The 19,032-nt window shown below is 39.6% G+C and overlaps 1 protein-coding gene across 1 annotated transcript in view; it reads left to right on the top strand.

Moving 5' to 3' along the window:
• RAB15 (RAB15, member RAS oncogene family) overlaps nt 1–19,032 on the top strand; it is a 141,654-nt gene that overhangs the window by 34,994 nt on the left and 87,628 nt on the right. Inside the window, exon 2 of the mRNA XM_082275023.1 lies at nt 6,480–6,540. Within this exon, the coding sequence (XP_082131149.1) occupies nt 6,480–6,540 (61 nt within the window). The remainder of the gene's footprint in view (nt 1–6,479; nt 6,541–19,032) is intronic.

The raw sequence follows: 19,032 nt of genomic DNA, 5'->3' as shown, positions 1-19,032 counted from the left end.
TTATACAGTATTACCAAAATTATCGGGATGCCTGCCTTTACACGCACATGAACTTTAGTGTCATCCCAGTCTTAGTCCGTAGGGTTCAATATTGAGTTGGCCCACCCTTTGCAGCTATAACAGCTTCAACTCTTCTGGGGAAGGCTGTCCACAAGGTTTAGGACTGTGTCTATGGGAATGTTTGACCATTTTTCAGAAGCGCATTTGTGAGGTCAGGCACTGATATTGGATCAGAAGTCCTGGCTTGCAGTCTGCGCTCTAATTCATCCCAAAGGTGTCCTATCAGTTGAGGTCAGGACTCTGCACAGGCCAGTCAAGTTCTTCCACCCCAAACTCTCTCATCCATGTCTTTATGGACCTTGCTTTGTGAACTGGACCAAATTATTTGGTGGAGGGGGGGGGGGGGGTTATGGTGTGGGGTTGTTTTTCAGGGATTGGGCTTGGCCCCTTAGTTCCAGTGAAGGGAACTCTTAAGGCGTCAGCATACCAAGACATTTTTGGACAATTTCATGCTCCCAACTTTGTGGGAAGAGTTTGGGTATGGCCCCTTCCTGTTCTAATATGACTGCGCACCAGTGCACAAGACAAGGTCCAAAAAAAGACAGAGTTCTGACCTCAACCCAATAGAACACCTTTGGGGATGAATTAGAGCGGAGACTACGAACCAGGCCTTCTTATCCAACATTAGTGCCTGACCTCACAAATGCTCTTCAGGAAGAGAAAGACGTTCCAATACTTTTTTGGTAATATACTGTATATGCGGTACGGAAAACAGAGCAAATCCTAAGAATTTCCCGCACTGCATTGAAATCGCACTCCATTCATGCGACCTGCCACCGGTGTCAATGTTATAATTAACAAATAAATTAATTAATTTAACTCCTCAAAACAGGTCATAAAACGCAGTGCGATTGCAAGAATCAGATTGCATGGGTGTGAACACCCATGTGATACAATTCCGATGCAAAAAAAAAAGATGCCTGCACCTTTTTCGTGCGGTGCATTGCAAATTGAGCCCATCCAAAATGAATGGGCTTAAATCACAATGCAAAGAATCGCATAAGATTTGAATAGGAATGCGGTGAAATTCCTATCCGAATCACATGCTGTGTCCCGGTAAGTGTAAACCCAGATTTTTATATATATATATATATATATATATATATATATATATATATATATATATAAAAAACAGTGGTTATTAAATACCAACTAAAGAAAATCTGTCTGTTTTTTAAAAATGTATATAATATGAATTTGGGTAGAGTGTTACATGAGCAATTGTCAGTCAAACTACTGTATCATTAAAAAAATGGCCTGCACAGGAAAAGGGTATAGCACGCCAGTCCTCAATTGGTAAATGCAATACATTATGCTATAATCTATGGAGATTGGTTTGTGGAGACCTTCAGGCTTTGTAAGTAATATAATGCAAGGTTCAAAGCACGAAGTACAAGTTGCATGTTGCCTAATGATCAAATATATATTTTGTAAATTTTACTAGACATACTTCAGTAAAATAAATTCTGATTTTCTCTTGTGACTTATATAACTTTGTATCTAATGCTCTTTCTGTTGTTTTTTAATAAGCCCATTTTTGTCTTATTTTTATAGTATTTTTCATATTATCTTTTTAATTCATGGTCACAGTTTGCAAATCCTGCTAATGAGGAACCACTTCGACTTTTATTATGGAAATATTCTCTTGCACAATCTGAGCTTTTAAATATCTCTAAAGTGATCAGTAGCTATTTAATAGAATCTCATTCTAGATAATTTGTTCTTTAAAATTAAAGAGAACATTAAAGACAACATTTACAAAGCCCCTGTAGGCAAACCATGTATCACTTAATAAAAATGAAAGGATAATTCAGTGGCAGCCATATGGAGAGTTTAAAAAAAGAAGAGCATTGTACAAGAACACCACTGATGGACAAACACCATCTAATCAGACACTGTCTTCTGTAAAACTAATAAAAGTGCGCTATCTCAAATCAATATTGTGTGAACGTGAAATCACATGTAAATTGTTGATATCCTGCCATAGCAAATACCACTATCATATAAAAAGTACACAATTTCAAAATGATTAAAGTGCAAAATAATGTGCAAAAATTAATTTCTAAAGTGCAAATATAGTGCAAAAAATTCATATAATAAACATTTCATATAAAGAGCAAAATGCAAGAATCCACAAAATGGATGACCATATTAACCACTTCTGGACCAGAAGGTTTTACCCCCTTAATGACCAGGCCATTACTTTAACTGACAATTGTGCGATGCGGTACCTAAATAAATAATTGTCTTTTTTTTCCCCCCCACAAATAGAACTTTCTTTTGGTGGTATTTGATCACCTCTGCGATTTTTTTTTTTTTTTTTTTTTTTTTTTTTTTTTTTCTCCTTTTCCTTATAAACAAAAAAGTGTGACAATTTTGAAATAAAAAAACAATATTTTTTACTTTCTTTTTTACTTTTACTTTCATCATTTTATGCCAATATGTAGTCTGCTACAAATTTTTGGTAAAAAAATCCCAATAAGTGTATATTGATTGGTTTTCTCAAACGTTTTTGCATCTACAAACTAGGGGAAAGATTTATGTAATTTTTATTTATTAGTTTTTTTTACTAGTAATGGCGGCGATCAGCGATTTTTAGCGGGACTGCCACATTGCAGCGGACAGATCGGACAACTAACTGACATTTTTGTTACTTTTGGGGGGACCAGCGACATTACAGAAGGTGCTCAGTAGATCGACTTTTGTAGAACCAGCCTCCCCATACATCAAAATGTGATCAAAAACGTGGCTGGTTCCTGCTAAAACTTCCATCCAGGTATGGCCAGCTTAAAGCGGTAGTATACTCCGCCTTTTAATTTTTACCTACAGGTAAGCCTATAATAAGGCTTATCTGTAGGTAAAATAAATATCTCCTAAACCTGCACATTTAACCACTTAAGCCCCAGCCCTATTTCGGACACTTTTTGTTTACAAGGTAAAACCAATATTTTTTCCTAGAAAACTACTTAGAACCCCCAAACATTATATATATTTTTTTAGCAAAGACTCTGGAGAATAAAATGTCGGTCATTGCAAAATTTTTTGTCACGCGGTATTTGCGCAGCGGTCTTTAAAACGCCATTTTTTTATGAAAAAATTTGAAAAATCACATTTCACTGCATTTAAAAAATACTAAACAGTAAAGTTAGCCCATTTTTTTTTGTATATTGTGAAAGATGATGTAACGCCGAGTAAATAGATACCCAACATGTTACGGTTTAAAATTGCGCCCCCCCGTGGGATGGCGACAAACTACGGTCAATAGAGATCTTAATCTGCGACGCTTTAAATTTATTTAACGGTTACCAGTTTAGAGGTAGAGTGTAGCTTTTTTTTTTAAATTATTGCTCACGCTCTGGCGATCGCAGGGATACCTCACATGTGGGTTTTGAACAGCGATTTCATTCGCGGCTCGACTTGCGTATACGTTTTTTTTTGTGCTCGAGCTAACGGTGACGGGGGCGGCTAAATTTTTTATTTTTTCCTATTTATTTTTTATTTTTTTTAAACTTTATTACAGGTTTTTAAAAAAAAATCTGATCACTTTTATTGCTGTCACAAGCAATGTAAACATCCCTTGTGACACCAATATGTAGTGACAGGTACACTTTATGGAGGGATCGAGGGTCTAAAAGACCCTAGACCCCTCCACCACACTTCCTTGTATGCAAAACGCCGAAAACTGCATTTTTGCATACAGCCGTTTTTCAAATTTGCCGCCTTTTGCAGCACAGTAACCCGGAAGTGACGTCATGGACGCCGCCTCCGGGTTACGTCATCGGAGACCAGATCGATGCCGTTTCCGGCATTCATCGGGACTCCATCCCGCCGGCGGACGTGACGGCTGGGTGCTCGGGGCTCCCGGTGGGACGGGAGCCCCGAGCAAAGCCACGGAAGGCGGCGGGAGGGGGGAGGACGTCCCCTCCCGCCCCCCCGGGTAACGATCGAGCGGCTCCCGCACCGCATCGGTCGTTACCGACGGAAAGCCGACCGTCGGCTTCAAACCACGGTACCGGGATGATGCCTCTAGCTAGAGGCATCATCCCGGTATAACCCCGCAAAGTGTACCGACGTACCGGTACGTTAGAATGCGGTAAGTGGTTAAGGAGATATTCACCCTGCATGCAGCCGCTGACACCAGCGGCGCATGCGCTCTGAAGGTCCGGCCTATCTTGCCAGACCTTCAGAGCTCCTTGGCGGAAAGTGAACTACCGCACGCATGCATTGTCCTGCAGGTTTCTTTGTTTTGTTTTTTTTTACACAGGGTATACATCCGCCATAAGCTTGTATGGGCACCACCCTCTTTCCTATTGTTTCTTTTTATTGTTACATGTTGCTATGTATTAGCCTTTGGAACATTGAATGCCCCCTAATTCTTAAATTATTCTCTCCTTTGCTTTATCCAATACTTAGTATATGGCCATGAAAAAGGATGGTGCTATATACATTTACAACAATTATTGTTTTTAGGTTATTTGTTTGAGTCAGAATACACCACACCAGTACATTTCTGTTTAGAGCACTGAAGCCAGATTTCTATTGTCCTCAGATCCTGCTGGAAAGGTTTCAAGTATGGTTGGGAGATTTCTGACATCTAATTGTATATTTTTATTAATGCTGAAAGGTCTGGACGATCCATTGTCAGAATTCATGTAAATCACTGGTGTTATTGGACAGGAATATTTCACCAGGCTGAAGAATGTGCAGATAGTAAGAAATGTCCTCGAGGGTGCCTTCTATTACCAGTGTTCAGTTTTTATTATGTGGAATAGTTGTATTTCAAACATAGGTGTGCGCAGACTATTGCATTAGGGTGTGCACCCCAAAGCTCAAACATACGTGTGTGTGTGTGTGTGTGTGTGTATATATATATATATATATATATATATATATATATATATATATATATATATATATAGTCACACCCTATTGTTGGCAATGGCACTGTTCAAATCGGACAATGACTCTGCGGTGCCGCATCGAATTGAAAAAAATAGTTCCTGCACTACTTTTGGCTATTTCGGATGCGCATGATGCCGCACAGATGACTTCAAACTCACACCTGAAGTCTCACTGACTTGCAGACTTTGAAATTGTACGATTTCAGATGAAGTTGCACAATTTCAAAGCCGCATTTAAAGTGAACAAAGGCTGAAGGACACATGATTGGCTTATTGTGCTTCTTCTTCTCTCTTTTAAGCTCTGCTATACAGGGGCTGAAAGAGGCTGATAAAAAGTCAGATATAGCTAATTACACTGCCTGCATTCAAAAAAGAACGTATTAATAATTAGATCTGGCTGTAGGGTTTTCTACATCATTCAGCCCCCAGGTGGTTAGAAATATACACTTTCTCCCCTGACTGTCCCTGTTGTCATGCTGCTTTGGGTGACTATTTTCATATGACCTGGACCTGCCCTAGCATTAAGAGATTTTGGTTGGCAGTTCTTGGGTTCTTGCAGGAAAAGTTGGACTTCCCAAATATTTACTCCTTAGCGAGATGTCTTTTGGGAGACTTTGGTGAGGAGGACTCGACCAGCTCTATGAAGACCCTATTGAGGATAGTATTTTTTATGCAAAAAAAGCCTTTGCGCCCTGCCCCCCCATCTCTTCAATTCCTGGTGGATTTGATTAATAAAGCATTACCACTATATAAACTAACATATGCCTCTAGGGGCTGCCCCATAAAATTTTGAAAATATGGGCTGGGTGGCTTACTTTCGATCTCTGGAAATATTGATGTTTAAGACATATCTGGTTGATCATTCAAGTATCTTCGAGTGGGATTGTGAGGTATGGGGATAATTGTATGCAAGATTGGTATGGCTTATATTCATATGATTTCAGTATGGTTCTACTTGTTACTTAAAGTTTATTTTATGAATTTGTTCTTTATTTACAAGACATTAATAATATACAAATTGATGTACAGTATACTTTGATATTGCAAAATTTTGTGAACGAATGTCACTTTAATTGTACTATTTATATGTGCTATGTACATTGTGGATATTGTCACTATTGTGTTACAAATTGCGAATAAAATGTACCCTCTAAAAAAAAAATTATATATATATATTATACACACTTTGGTTTTCAGTCTTGCACTTGCAGCCCATAGGGGGAACTCCCACTCTTCCTATTTAAATATACTGTATTATATATTATGAAGAAGGAATTTTGAGTAGGGGAATTCAAAGCTGTGGGGAACACCTAAAATGTGAAAGTGAGAAGAAACATACCCAGGCTCTATCATATAAAAATGTCAGCACAGACTTCAATTTTAGGTAAAATGTGTAATTTTTAGGTGGAAGGCCTTTTAAATGAATTTACACACATATTTGTATGTGTATATATGCATTATACTTACAGTACTATGTAAATTACTACAATGACATACATTTTATTTATTTTTTCTCAGGAGTGGATTTTAAAATGAAGACAATAGACGTTGATGGAATCAAGGTGCGGATACAGATCTGGTGAGTGCAATTATAGTTCTACACTGCAAAGTACTATTTTTGGTTATTGTAAATTACATTAATATTTACTAAAATTGAGCCCTATCTTTCTGCCGTTCATTATGCAGTAGTATTTGGATTTTTAGTGTGGATGTAGGAAATCAGTAGTTATTTTGTATATTTTGCCATATTATGAATTGATGTCCCTTTCTCATGTGTACTGTAATTAAAAAAAAAAACAAAAAACTATCCTGTAAAGAAGAGGATAAAAATTACGTGCCCTGCCACCTGTGCTGCAATTCTGTGCTCTGTTACAAAGCTATGCTAGCTGAAGAATCTTCTGAATTTGACACTTCCAGGAGTGTCAGATGCAAGGTCCTCCCTGCATGCTGTGGTTTATCCACTAGTCCATACATTACAATTGTGTTCTGTGGTGGAAAAGGGAGGTCAAATTTGAAAGTGGGAGGAAAATTGAGGCTTATATCGATTTTAATGGTACCGTACAAGAGTTTTTTTACCAGACAAACTGTTTTAAAAATATTTTTAACAAATTTTATTCAGAAAACATGTAAACATTTCAATATCTAAAAATGTATCAACATAGTTGCCTGCTCTAAGACAGTGAATACATGAATCACAGATGGAATGACCTTAGAAGGATTATCCTAACTGTCAATTGTAGCAAATACCATCTGGATTTTACATGCTCAACATGTTTCGCAGTAGATTAGCCGCTTCTTCAGGAGATTTTAGTGTATCATCAGGTAGAGCAGAAATCAATATCTTACTGTGTATCACACAGGTGAAGCTATATTAGCAGGGCCCAGGGACGAACATCTCCCCCGGCGAATGCGGGAGCCCAGCCTCAAAGAAGGGGGAACAGATTCCTTTTTGTGCTGTTAAAACTGGACAGATATCCAGTTCTCCAAAAAAAAGCAAAAAGCCTAAAATGCTTTCAAGGCTGACGTGGCGCTGCTTTATAGATTGACCAACACAAGCTTGGCCAGAAATAATGATGGTGGCGGGACAGGGATTAAGTCTCCTCAACCAATATTAGGCTCTATATTCATCTTCCCATAATCAAATTGATTTTTTAGATATATGTAGATGAAGATCATTCAGAGATTGATATAATATATCAAGATTTGGTGCATACAGCGTCCTAGAACTCTCCTTTATAGTTAGAAAAAGGCAGGCGTCCAGCAGTCCCAAAATGTGGCGTCCCAGGGCGGCAGCAGTGTCCTGTGGTGGAGCACAAGGCAGCAGATGGAACAATGCTGCGCAGTGGAGGAACAGCCATTTCTTACACCCGGAAGTATCTTGCAGCAGAAGAACCTTCAGCAAGTGAAGATCGATGGTGGGGCCGGTCCCTTACTATTTTTTTTTTTTTCTTTTTACAGGTTGGGCTATTTTTGTTTTTATTTAGCAGTAGAGTTGCTATAAAACCTACTTAGTTTGGCAACATTGGTTCATGTTTATCCATAGGACCAATGCGTTTTATGCTCAGCTGTTATCATATAACTGTTAACAGCCTTGCTGCAATAGGTTTGAAGAATAAGATGATGGTAGAAATACTGTGTCTGTCTTAAGGAAAATGCTGTTCTAGGTCCCCTTCATCACTGAATGCAAATAGAATGGATTTCACCCAATTATACAGTCATATGAATGCTATGGTACTTCATCTCGTTTTGAATGAAAGTTGCTTTGCTGTATTAAGAAGCCTTATTTTCAAACCAAGTGCTTCAATTAAACACCGCTATGGCAATACTGAAAAATGTAGGATCCAGTGATGAGTGAATTATTAGGATTTCAAGCCAGCTTCTATAAAACTGACAGGAACTCATTATTGATATTATAAGAGCGAAGAGCAGAGTAACCGCATAGTCAAAGCATCCCTTCAATGCTGACATCATTTCTGATTATCTAGGTACTTTGTCATGTGTTTTGTGTTGAATGAGATAATTAAAATTTGGAATTCCTGGAAAAACCCTTTCTGCAAAGATTATACAGTATCTCCACAAAAGATAGTACACCCCTCACATTTTTGTTAATATTTTATTCTATATTGTGAACGAATGCGATAACTCTGAAGAAATTACATTTTGCTACAATGTAAAGTAGTGAGTCTACTGCTTGTATAACAGTGTAAATTTTCTGTCCCTTCAAAACAACTCAACACACAGGCATTCATGTCTAAATCACTGGCAACAAAAAGTGAGTACACCCCTAGCAAAAAATTTCCAAATTGGGCCCAAAGTGTCAAACTTTTGTGTGGCCACCATTATTTTACAGCACTGCCTTATCCTCTTGGGCATGGAGTTCACCTGAGCTTCACAGGTTGCCACTGGAGTCCTGTTCCTCTCCTCCATGATGACCTCATCATGGAGCTGGTGGATATTAGAGACCTTGCGCTCCTCCACCTTCTGTTTGAGGATGCCATACAGATGCTCAATAGGGTTTAGGTCTGGAAACATGCTTGGCCAGTCCATCACCTTTACCCTCAACTTCTTTAGCAAGGCTGTGGTTGTCTTGGTGTGTTTGGGGTTGTTATCATGTTGGAATACTGCCCTGCGGCCCATTCTCTGATGGAAGGGGATCATGCTCTGCTTCAGTATGTCACAGTACATGTTGGCATTCATGGTTCCCTCAATAAACTGTAGCTCCCCAGTGCCAGCAGCACTCATGCAGCGCCAGATCATGACACTCCCACCACCATGCTTGACTGTAGGCAAGACACACTTGTCTTTGTACTCCTTACCTGGTTGCCGCCACACACGCTTGACGCCATCTCGACCAAATACGTTTATCTTGGTTTCAGAAGACCACAGGACATGGTTCCAGTAATCCATGTCCTTAGTCTGCTTGTCTTCAGCAAACTGTTTGGGAGCTTTCTTGTGCATCAATCTTTAAAGAGGCTTCCTTCTGGGATGACAGCCATGCAGACCAATTTGATGCAGTGTGCGGTGTATGGTCTGAGCACTGAAAGGCTGACCCCCCACCCCTTCAACCTCTGCAGCAATGCTGGCAGCACTCATACGTTTATTTCCCAAAAACAACCTCTGGATATGACGCTGAGCACCTGCACTCAACTTCTTTGGTCGACCATGGCAAGGCCTGTTCTGAGTGGAACCTGTCCTGTTAAACTGCTTAATGGTCTTGGCCACCATGCTGCAGCTCAGTTTCAGTGTCTTGACAATCTTCTTATAGCCTAGGCCATCTTTTTATAGAGCAACAATATTATTTTCGTGTCCTCAGAGAGTTCTTTGCCATGAGGTGCCATGCTAAACTTCCAGTGACCAGTATGAGAGAGTGAGAGCGATAACACCAAACTTAACACACCTGCTCTCCATTCACACCTGAGACCTTGTAACATTAACAAGTCACATGACACTGGGGAGGGACAATGGTTAATTGGGCCCAATTTGGACACTTTCACTTAGGGGTGTACTCACTTTTGTTGCCAGCAGTTTGGACATTAATGGCTGTGTGGAGTTATTTTGAGGGGACAGCAAATTTACACTGTTATACAAGCTGTACACTCACTACTTTACATTGTAGCAAAGTAATTTCTTCAGTGTTGTCACATGAAAAGATAAAATATTTACAAAAATGTGAGAGGTGTACTCACTTTTGTGAGATACTGTATGTGTCTAAAGCCTAGTACACACTATCAGTTTTTTTTTTTATTCAACCGGCTGCCATACACACAGGCTAAATGTTTTTATTGAACTGGCCAACGTCACACGGAATTTGGCCCATGCGTACTACGCTTAAAGTAGGACTTTAAGCAAAACTTTTTTTTTTTCATTTTGCATAGAACAAGAGAGGGTAATAACCCCTATCCGATTTTTTAAAAAAATTTTTGCCATCTGTGTCCCATTGCGGAGATTTCCCTTCACAAAGCCAAACAGGAAGTGAGAAATGCATGCAAATTAAGGGAATTCCTTGGGGTCACTAGAACTAGTGTTCCCATTAGAAGATTTCCCCTTACTACTTTTTGGTGGACAACCTAAAATGTGGGATTTTCTTTTTACTTTCACTTTCAATGCTAATCATAAACAGGACAAATAGAGAGGGTGAATCAGCAATAAAAACTGACAGGTGTTCTAATCCCTCTCCACCCTATCCATAACATATAAAAAAAAGTTTTGCCTTTAGTTATGCTTTAAGCCTAGTACATACTATCAGTTTTTTCACCGGCAGGTTGAACGAAAAAAAAAAACTTTCAGCTAAGGTTCGAGCCGCTGTGCTAACAATCCGATGTTAGTATCGCAATCTCCCCCTCAAAGCTATTGTTTTTTGGTCGGTCGGTCGGCTGCTGGTTTTCCAGTATGCTCTTCCGACAGAACGTATGTTTGCCGGTTTTAATTGAACCCGCTGATGTAGCCCCGCATTCAGTTTGTGTGTACTAGGCTTTAATTCTTCAGATATGTGACCAGCACTAAACTTTTTATCCCTTCCATAACTCTTTATCCCTTTCAAAAGTACTACGTGACAAAGCATTATGTTAACATTTGTGTATAGTTGCTCTACCATATTGGATGCAGGATGTTTCCTCTGTTGACCTGATTGATTTTTTTTTTTTCAAGGTAATGCTTCTGAAATATGCTTTGAACAAATGAGCACTTTCCAGGTATTTAGTGTGTGTAAGGTCCAATTTACTGCACAACCAAATTTTTACATTCAATTTCATGCACAATTGCCTACAATCTGTTGCTATGACTGTGGTAGTTTGTCCCTACAAGATGTGCTACATGGCAGCAATTACAGGCCATTTGTCAAGCATGATTGTGCAATCACTTGCAATTAGCTATGTATGTGTGTTACCATTGTTTTTCCATCTGTCTGGAGGATCGGATGAAAACGGACAGGCGGCCCATTTTTATCCGATCTCGCATAGAGAAGAGCAGGGATCTGACAGCTCTCTCTCTGCAAAGTAAGCGGAGACGGAGCTGTCATCCGCCTGCTCAGTGGGGATCGGCGGATCGATCCCTGCTGAGCAAAACTGAGTCCGCCGGGTGCACTGCTTGTGTGAAAGGGCCCTAAGTGTTTTAATATAAGCATTCCTGAATATTATTTAATTTCAATTAAATATTCATTTCATCAGTTCAGTCACATTTTTTTCAAAGAAAAAACAGACGAAGTTTACATCAGTTTTTTATCAATTTGTCATCCGTTTGTCATCCACCAGCTAAAGTCCTGGAGCCTTTTTTTCATGCAAAAACTGACTGTTGGTCTGTTTACATCAGTTTTTCGTCTGATCCATTAGGCTTTGTTCCATTGCAAAAAACAGATGTGGACAGAAGCAGATGTAAATGGATGATCATTTGTTTACATCAGTTTTTCCATAGAGATTCATTGATGTCTGTTTTTTATCCATCAATGGATGGATGAAAAACAGACAAATGGTTCCACATGTGTAAAAGGGGCCTTAGGGACATTAAATACTTCTGTCCACTTTTTATTGCTGTCCATGACCTTTGGGGGAGAATTAATTTATCTTCCTGTCCCCCCTGACAACAGGATAAGAAATGATAGGTGCTGTTGTCACTGAGACAGTAATAGACAGACAACAAAAACAATCTAACAGATATTCTAATCAATTATTCCTTTTACAAAAAAATGCAGTTTGTTGTTACTATTCTATCCCTTCCTCACTTTGTCCAAAACTAAAAAAAACAATTGTGTGGCTATACTTAGGGTTTAATGCAGGGAAAGATGTTCTCTGTGGTACAGTTTATTATTATTATTGAAATTGAAAATGATCAATTATAATTGAAATTATTGCCCCTGGAAAGGTTGGTCATGAACTATGTGCTGGGAAAGTTTCAGATATTTATATATCTATTTCTAGATGTTTGTGGCCGGCAGATCATAACCCCTACCTTTACAGCCATAAGTATTTGAACACGTCAACATGACTATGCTCCTGTGCACAAAGCCAGGTTTAAAAAAAAGACAAAGTTTTGCCAGTTTGGTGTGTAGGAACTTGAATAGCCTGCAAAGAGCCCTCATTTCCATCATGTTAAACACCTTTGAGATGAACTGGAACACTGATTGCTAGCCAGGCAGAGATGTATAGTAACGAAGTAGAACTACTTAAGTACCGAAATGCGGTATCTGTACTTTCCTAGAGTAGAATTTATTTCTCCTACTTCTACTTTTACTTCACTACATTTTTTCGATGATTTCGATACTTCTACTCAAGTATTTTTTTTTTGTGCTGCATAGTTACTCGTTACTTTTAAAAAAATTACCACTGCCAGAACAGTAGATGGCAGGTTGCATAAAGCTCAAAAAATGTGTATAATGTCATTTGTAAATCAGCGCATACGAAAATAAAGGCTGTGTATAATAAAAGCTGCTATACCAAATCTTTCCAAAAAAGGAAAATATGAAACAAACAAATAAATGGTGCTACAGCGCTTAAAGTGCATCAAGAAACTACTAACAAACACAGGTTAATCATTTGAATAAATCATTTGAAATAATAAAAAACAATATGATGTTCAAACTTTGACTTCTTTCGTTAATAACTACATAACACAGTACTTGTACTTCTACTTTCAGTACTTGAGTAGAATTTTTTTTTCAAAACTACTGGTACTTTTTACTTTTAGTACTTAAGTAGCAATTTTTTTGAAAAAACTACTTGCAATACTTAAGTAAAAAAAATGTTGAATACTTTAGTACTTCCACTTAAGTAACTTTTTCTGCGAGCACTTCCACTTCTACTCAAGTCACTTTTTGATCAAGCACTTGTACTTTTACTCAAGTAGAAATTTTGAGTACTTTATACAAGTCTGTAGCCAGGTCTTCTTGTCCAACATCAGTATATGACCTCACAAATGCTCTTTTGACTGAATAGGTACATATTCGCTTAAACTGCTAAATTTTGTGGACAATCCTGCCAGAAGACTGAGTATTACTAAGGGGACACTTGCCGATGTAGGGGGCAGTCTGGAGGATGGAGGTGGACTCTAGAGGTAATAACTTAGTACCTCCAGAGTGCCCCCTATACATCCTCCAAACTGCCCCCTACAACCTCAAGTGTCCCCTTAGTAATACTGTGCTAAGGGGCACTTTGGGGGCACTCTGGAGATACTAAGTTAGTACTTCCAGAGTGCCCCCTTATATCCTCCTTTATTTGCCTGCTCCTTTCTTTTCTAAGTGAACACGAGTGATCAGTACCGATCACTCACTGTGTTTATTCATAACTGAAGCCTAGTAAACTGTGTTTTTATTATACTTCAATTTATGAACAGACAGGAGCCTCTTTCTCCTGTTCATTCATCAGCATTGGAGCTGAGGCTACAGAGGAAGGGACTGGGGAATGTGTCCTCAGTCCCTTTCTCTGTTTCAAAAGTGAACCTTCAGGTGTCTGTTTAGATCCCTGATATCTCACCAAAGCCCCCCCCCCCCCCCAACAGCGTTGTGGAAAAAATGTAAAACATTATTAGATAAAAATGAATTGAACATTTAAAAAATTAAAAAATTGTAAAAACAAATCAGACTAAAATTTCTAATCAGACTAAAAAGCAATGCTGAATATGTGGCATAATTTAGCCACACCCACTGTGTGGTATTAGTAATACTGTGCACCAGTTCACAAAGTAAGGTCCATAAAGACATGGATGAGCGAGTTTGGGGTGGACGAATTTGACTGGCCTGCACAGAGTCCTGACCTCAACCTGATGGAACACCTTTGGGATGAATTAGAGCAGAGACTGTGAGCCAGGCCTTCTCATCCACGTCAGTGCCTGACCTCACAAATGCGCTTCTGGAAGAATGGTCAAACATTCCCATAGACACACTCCTAAACCTTGTGGACAGCCTTCTCAGAAGGGTTGAAGCTGTTATAGCTGCAAAGGGTGGGCCGACTCAATATTGAACCCTAGGGACTAAGACTGGGATGCCATTAAAGTTCATGTGCGTGTAAAGGCAGGTGTCCCAATACTTTTGGTAATGGAGGGTATGTAATAAAAAGAGCATAACAATCATGATCTAAGACAGGTGGCCCATTTTCATCCGATCTTCCATAGAGGAGAGTGGAGATCTGACAGGTCTGTCTCTGCAAAGTAAGCGGAGACGGACCTGTCATCTGCCTGCTCAGCGGGGATCGCGGATCAATCCCTGCTGAGCAAAACGGAGTCTGCCGGGCAGAAAGCCCATGTGAAAGGGGCCTATAGCTCTATTTTTCTTCCGTTAAAAAAACTGATTAGATGAAAAACAGTTTTTCATCCATTTTTGCATTGGTAGTGGATGTAAAAAAAACTGATGAAAAAGTGATGAGTACTAATGAAAAATGGATGAAAAACTGATAAAGGGCCCTTCCACATGGGCTTTCCGCCCGGCAGACTCCGTTTTCCTCAGCAGGGATGGATCCGCCGATCCTCACTGAGCAGGCAGATGACTTTGCAGAGACGGACCTGCCAGATTCCCTGCTTTCCTCTATGGGAGATAAGATGAAAACAGACTGCCTGTCCGTTTTCATCCGATCCGATCCTCCAGATGAATGGAAAATGGGGTTTCCAATTTCCATCCGTCTGGATTTCACGGACCACATTGGATCGGAGAGCAGTGGGTGTCAGCAGAGATGTCACCGCTGACATCCGCTGCTCCAAGGAGGTGCATGGAGCATCCGATCAGGTCCGCCTGAAAAACTGAAAGGCGACCTGATCGGGAAGCCAGTGTGAAATGGCCAAAGGATGAAAAATGAATAAAAACTGATGACAAAGGATGAAAAACGGATGAAAAGCTGATGTTGACTGAAAAAAACTGATGACAAAAAAAACGTGACTGAACTGATGAAATGATCGGTCTGTGTGAAAGGGGCCTAAACTGCCATAGCTGACCAAAAAATGCTAGTTGATGATCCGGCTTCAGTACTTTAGTGTAGTGATAGGAAATTGATTTTCAGTTGCTGCATATTTCTTACAGGTCTGTGACTCAGAAATATTGAGGCACAGAAAAGACAGCTAGATTTAGGTCAGCGGTAACAGTCCACATAATTACCTCATGTCAGGGATAAGAGTTCCAATCTCCAAGTATTTGTTGTAATCAAAATCAAAATCTCTGCTCTTGAATTGCTATAGCAGTGCATCCTCAACTGAAGCTGGGCATACATGGAATGAAATGCGGCCAATTCAGCAGAGTCTGGCTAAATTTTGAGCTATGTATGGGCAGGTTGGTTGTCCTGTTGGGTTTTTGCTACTTGATGAGCGTGGCAGCGTTTATCAGTGTATTGTGATGACAGGGAAGTGTCCCCACTGTCAGAATACAATAGCTCAGCAGGGAGGGTTCCCTCATCCAAATCAAGTGTGTGAATGGAGGATAGAGTAAGAATAAAAATGACTCATCTATGGCCGGCCTTAATCTTTATTTAACTATTATTATTTGCTTTTATTATTTACTTGTAGTCTCTCTCTATCAGAGCAGAATTGTTAGGAAGTTACAGTGTCCTTTCACTGCTGATAAAGAGATACACAAAAAGCTGTAATAAAACTAAGATTCTGTCAGCATTACACAGAAAGAAATAAACCTCCTCTTTAAGTAAAAGATTTAAACTCCAACAGCACAGAACCTCAGTTATCAGCCTGAAACGTAGGCAAGAGAAAGGTCAACTTTCACGGGGGCCTTACATTCTGACACTGGGTTGACATTTTTGCTCTGGGGTAGAATTCAATTAAATTGCAGCACACACATCTATCCCTATGGGGCAAGACTGCAATATTATAAGAGCATAGGGGCCTATGTTCAGATCCTTATAAATGCCCTTTCCTGACCAGAGCTTTATTAGTAATGCTCCCAGTTAGGAATCTCATACATTTATGGACTAATCTGGTGTAAGAAATGCTTCCAGACTTTCGGGCTACAATAGGAGGATTTATTTAACACACTACTATAGCCATCATGTTTTAAATCGTTTTAGAAAGATATTATATTGGCTGTAAAGCCCCAATTGTGCATTTAAAAATTAGGTAAAAAGAAATCACGCTGGATTTAAAAAAAAAATGCTTATGCTAAAATACGATTTTATGTATAGCCAACACTAACTATTTTTAAAAGAGTAGATGGCTTCAAATTCCAACAGTTTATTTTTGATGTCCGGTTGGGAAGATTTCATAGTTACATAGTAGATAGATTAGATAGTAGATAGTTAAGGTTGAATAAAGACAACAGTCCATCCAGTTAAATCTGTGTAGGTGTGTGTGTCAGTGACGATATTCATTTCCTATATCCCTGAATATTGTGTTCTTTGAGATGCACATCCAAGAGTCTTTTAAAAGTATTATACTCCCCGCTGATACCACCAATTATGGAAGAGAGTTCCACATTCTTACCGCCCTGACAGTGAAAAACCCCCTATGCAGCTTAAGGTTAAACCGCTTCTCCTCTAATCTCATTGTGTGGCCACGTGTCCTCTTACACTCTCTTAGACTAAAAAGTTTATTTCCTATGCTGGGATCGCCATTGAGGTATTTTTAAATCGCTATCATGTCCCCTCTCACGCGTCTTTTCTCCAGGGAGTTTCTCCTCGTAATTAAGGTCTTCCAATCTCCTAATTAGTTTAGTTGCCCTTCTTTGGACTCTTCTCAGATCCAGCATGTCCCTTTTGAGGATTGGTGACCAGAACTGGACAGAATACTCCAGGTGTGGCCGGACCAGAGTTTTACTTTCCTTTTACTTTGTGTCATGGTGTCTCAACAAGAAGTGAGAGGATCTATCCACAATGTCAGAAGAACTCCCCTCCAAGACAGCGGTCACCGCTAATTTCTCCTCATTTTTTAATTTCACTGAGAACTGTAAAATTTTTGATCTACACGACGCAGATAATCAAGACAAAGAAAGTCGGTGAATTATAAATACACCCCTCACCACTCTATTCAAAGCAAACATTAGGATAAACAGCCATATTCGGAGATATTTTAATAAAGTGGGTGTAGAAAAGAATCACCCCCTTTAAAACAATCTCATTTTGTTGCTTTGCAGCCTTAAATGAACCAGGTGCAGTCTGCTATAGTAGAAATAACTAGATAATGCAATGGCTGTTCAACCACAAGTATACAGCAGGGTATCACTGAAGGTTGAAAATATTAGGCACATACAAGTATGCATGCGTCAGATGACCATATAGTTAGTCAGGTTGAAAAAAGACACAAGTCCATCTGGCTCAACCAGTACAAAACAAAAAAACAGTATAGAAAACCCAACCATACAATCCCATATACACAATACTATAGTCGCAGTTGATCCAGGGGAAGGCGAAAAACCCCAGCAAAGCATGATTCGATTTGCTACAGCAGGGGAAATAATCTCTTCCCAATCCCCAGAGAGCCAATCAGATATTCCCTGGATCAACTTTACCTATAAATATATATAAGGGAGGCCTGAAGTTCAAATTCTGAAATGACTGGTGGAGACTTTAGATTTGGATTGGTGGGGAGGTAATGCTGAAAAGACTGGTCGAGACTTCAGTGCTAGAATGGCGGGGAGGAAGGAGACATGGGATGTTGGAGAAGTGACTATGCATACCTCTTCTCTTACAAGGGAGACTTACTTGCCTTTTTTTTTATAACCTGACAGGGTGTCTTCAAATTAATACTTGGTAATCTTGCCTTGAAGGCCCTTTGTAACAGTACTCACTGTTACTGGGAATGAAAGACAGACAATATGCTAATATCATCAGCTCAACCCCCTGTCTTCCAGATATCGTTGAATATGCTGATGTACTCAGTCACATGTTATCTACAATAGGTTCTGTATTTACACCTATTGTTTGTGTATTGTATTGCAGGAGCTCAAGGACGGCTGTCTGCTACTTAATTGGCTCAGGTTGATTGAATCACTGTCATCTATTAGTTGCTGAGTGGAAATATACCGTTTGTGTTGGTTGTTCTTTAGATATGTTAATTCTATTTCTGTATAAAATGTAATCTGCATAGGATAATGTAATCAGGTAACCCCTGCCCTGTGTGTAGTAATTTGATCAGGAGGGGGATGTGCTCATGTGTGTGTATATATTGAGTGTGAAACTGTTCAATAAAGGAGAAGGTGCCTTAACTTGTACCAGCTAAGTTGTCGGCTAGCTATGTATGGGGGCGGCTAGGATTTGATATCTATGTTCATGACTGGGAGGAAGCCGTATACTGACGGAAGACCACAAGTACAGTGTGGGTCGGCGGTTCCGTTACACACTTGTTTAGGCTCTTCCTGTTATAGGGTGACAGCACTCTGGTCTACCACCTGCCTTTCTGCGTTTCCACCCTGTCGCAGCCACTGCTGGTGAAGACTATAAGTGGCCATACTGACACTCACTGTGCAGGTATGTTAACCCTGCTGTCACTGTCAGGAAGCCTACCCTAAACAATGACGTACAAATAAACAGGAAGTGGCTGCAATGAAGATGGAGGAGATCAATGGCGCCAACATAAAATTATGAAAAAAGGTGAAAGGAAAAAAGAAAACAGAATATAGAACAGGAGGAAATATTATGACAATTGTTCTTAATGC

Source organism: Pelophylax lessonae (assembly GCF_965119305.1).
Source record: "Pelophylax lessonae genome assembly, chromosome: 13".
In the NCBI taxonomy this organism is placed as follows: domain Eukaryota; kingdom Metazoa; phylum Chordata; class Amphibia; order Anura; family Ranidae; genus Pelophylax; species Pelophylax lessonae.
The sequence above is the reverse complement of the archived record's forward strand: the minus strand, read 5'-3'. Positions and strand labels throughout refer to the sequence as shown.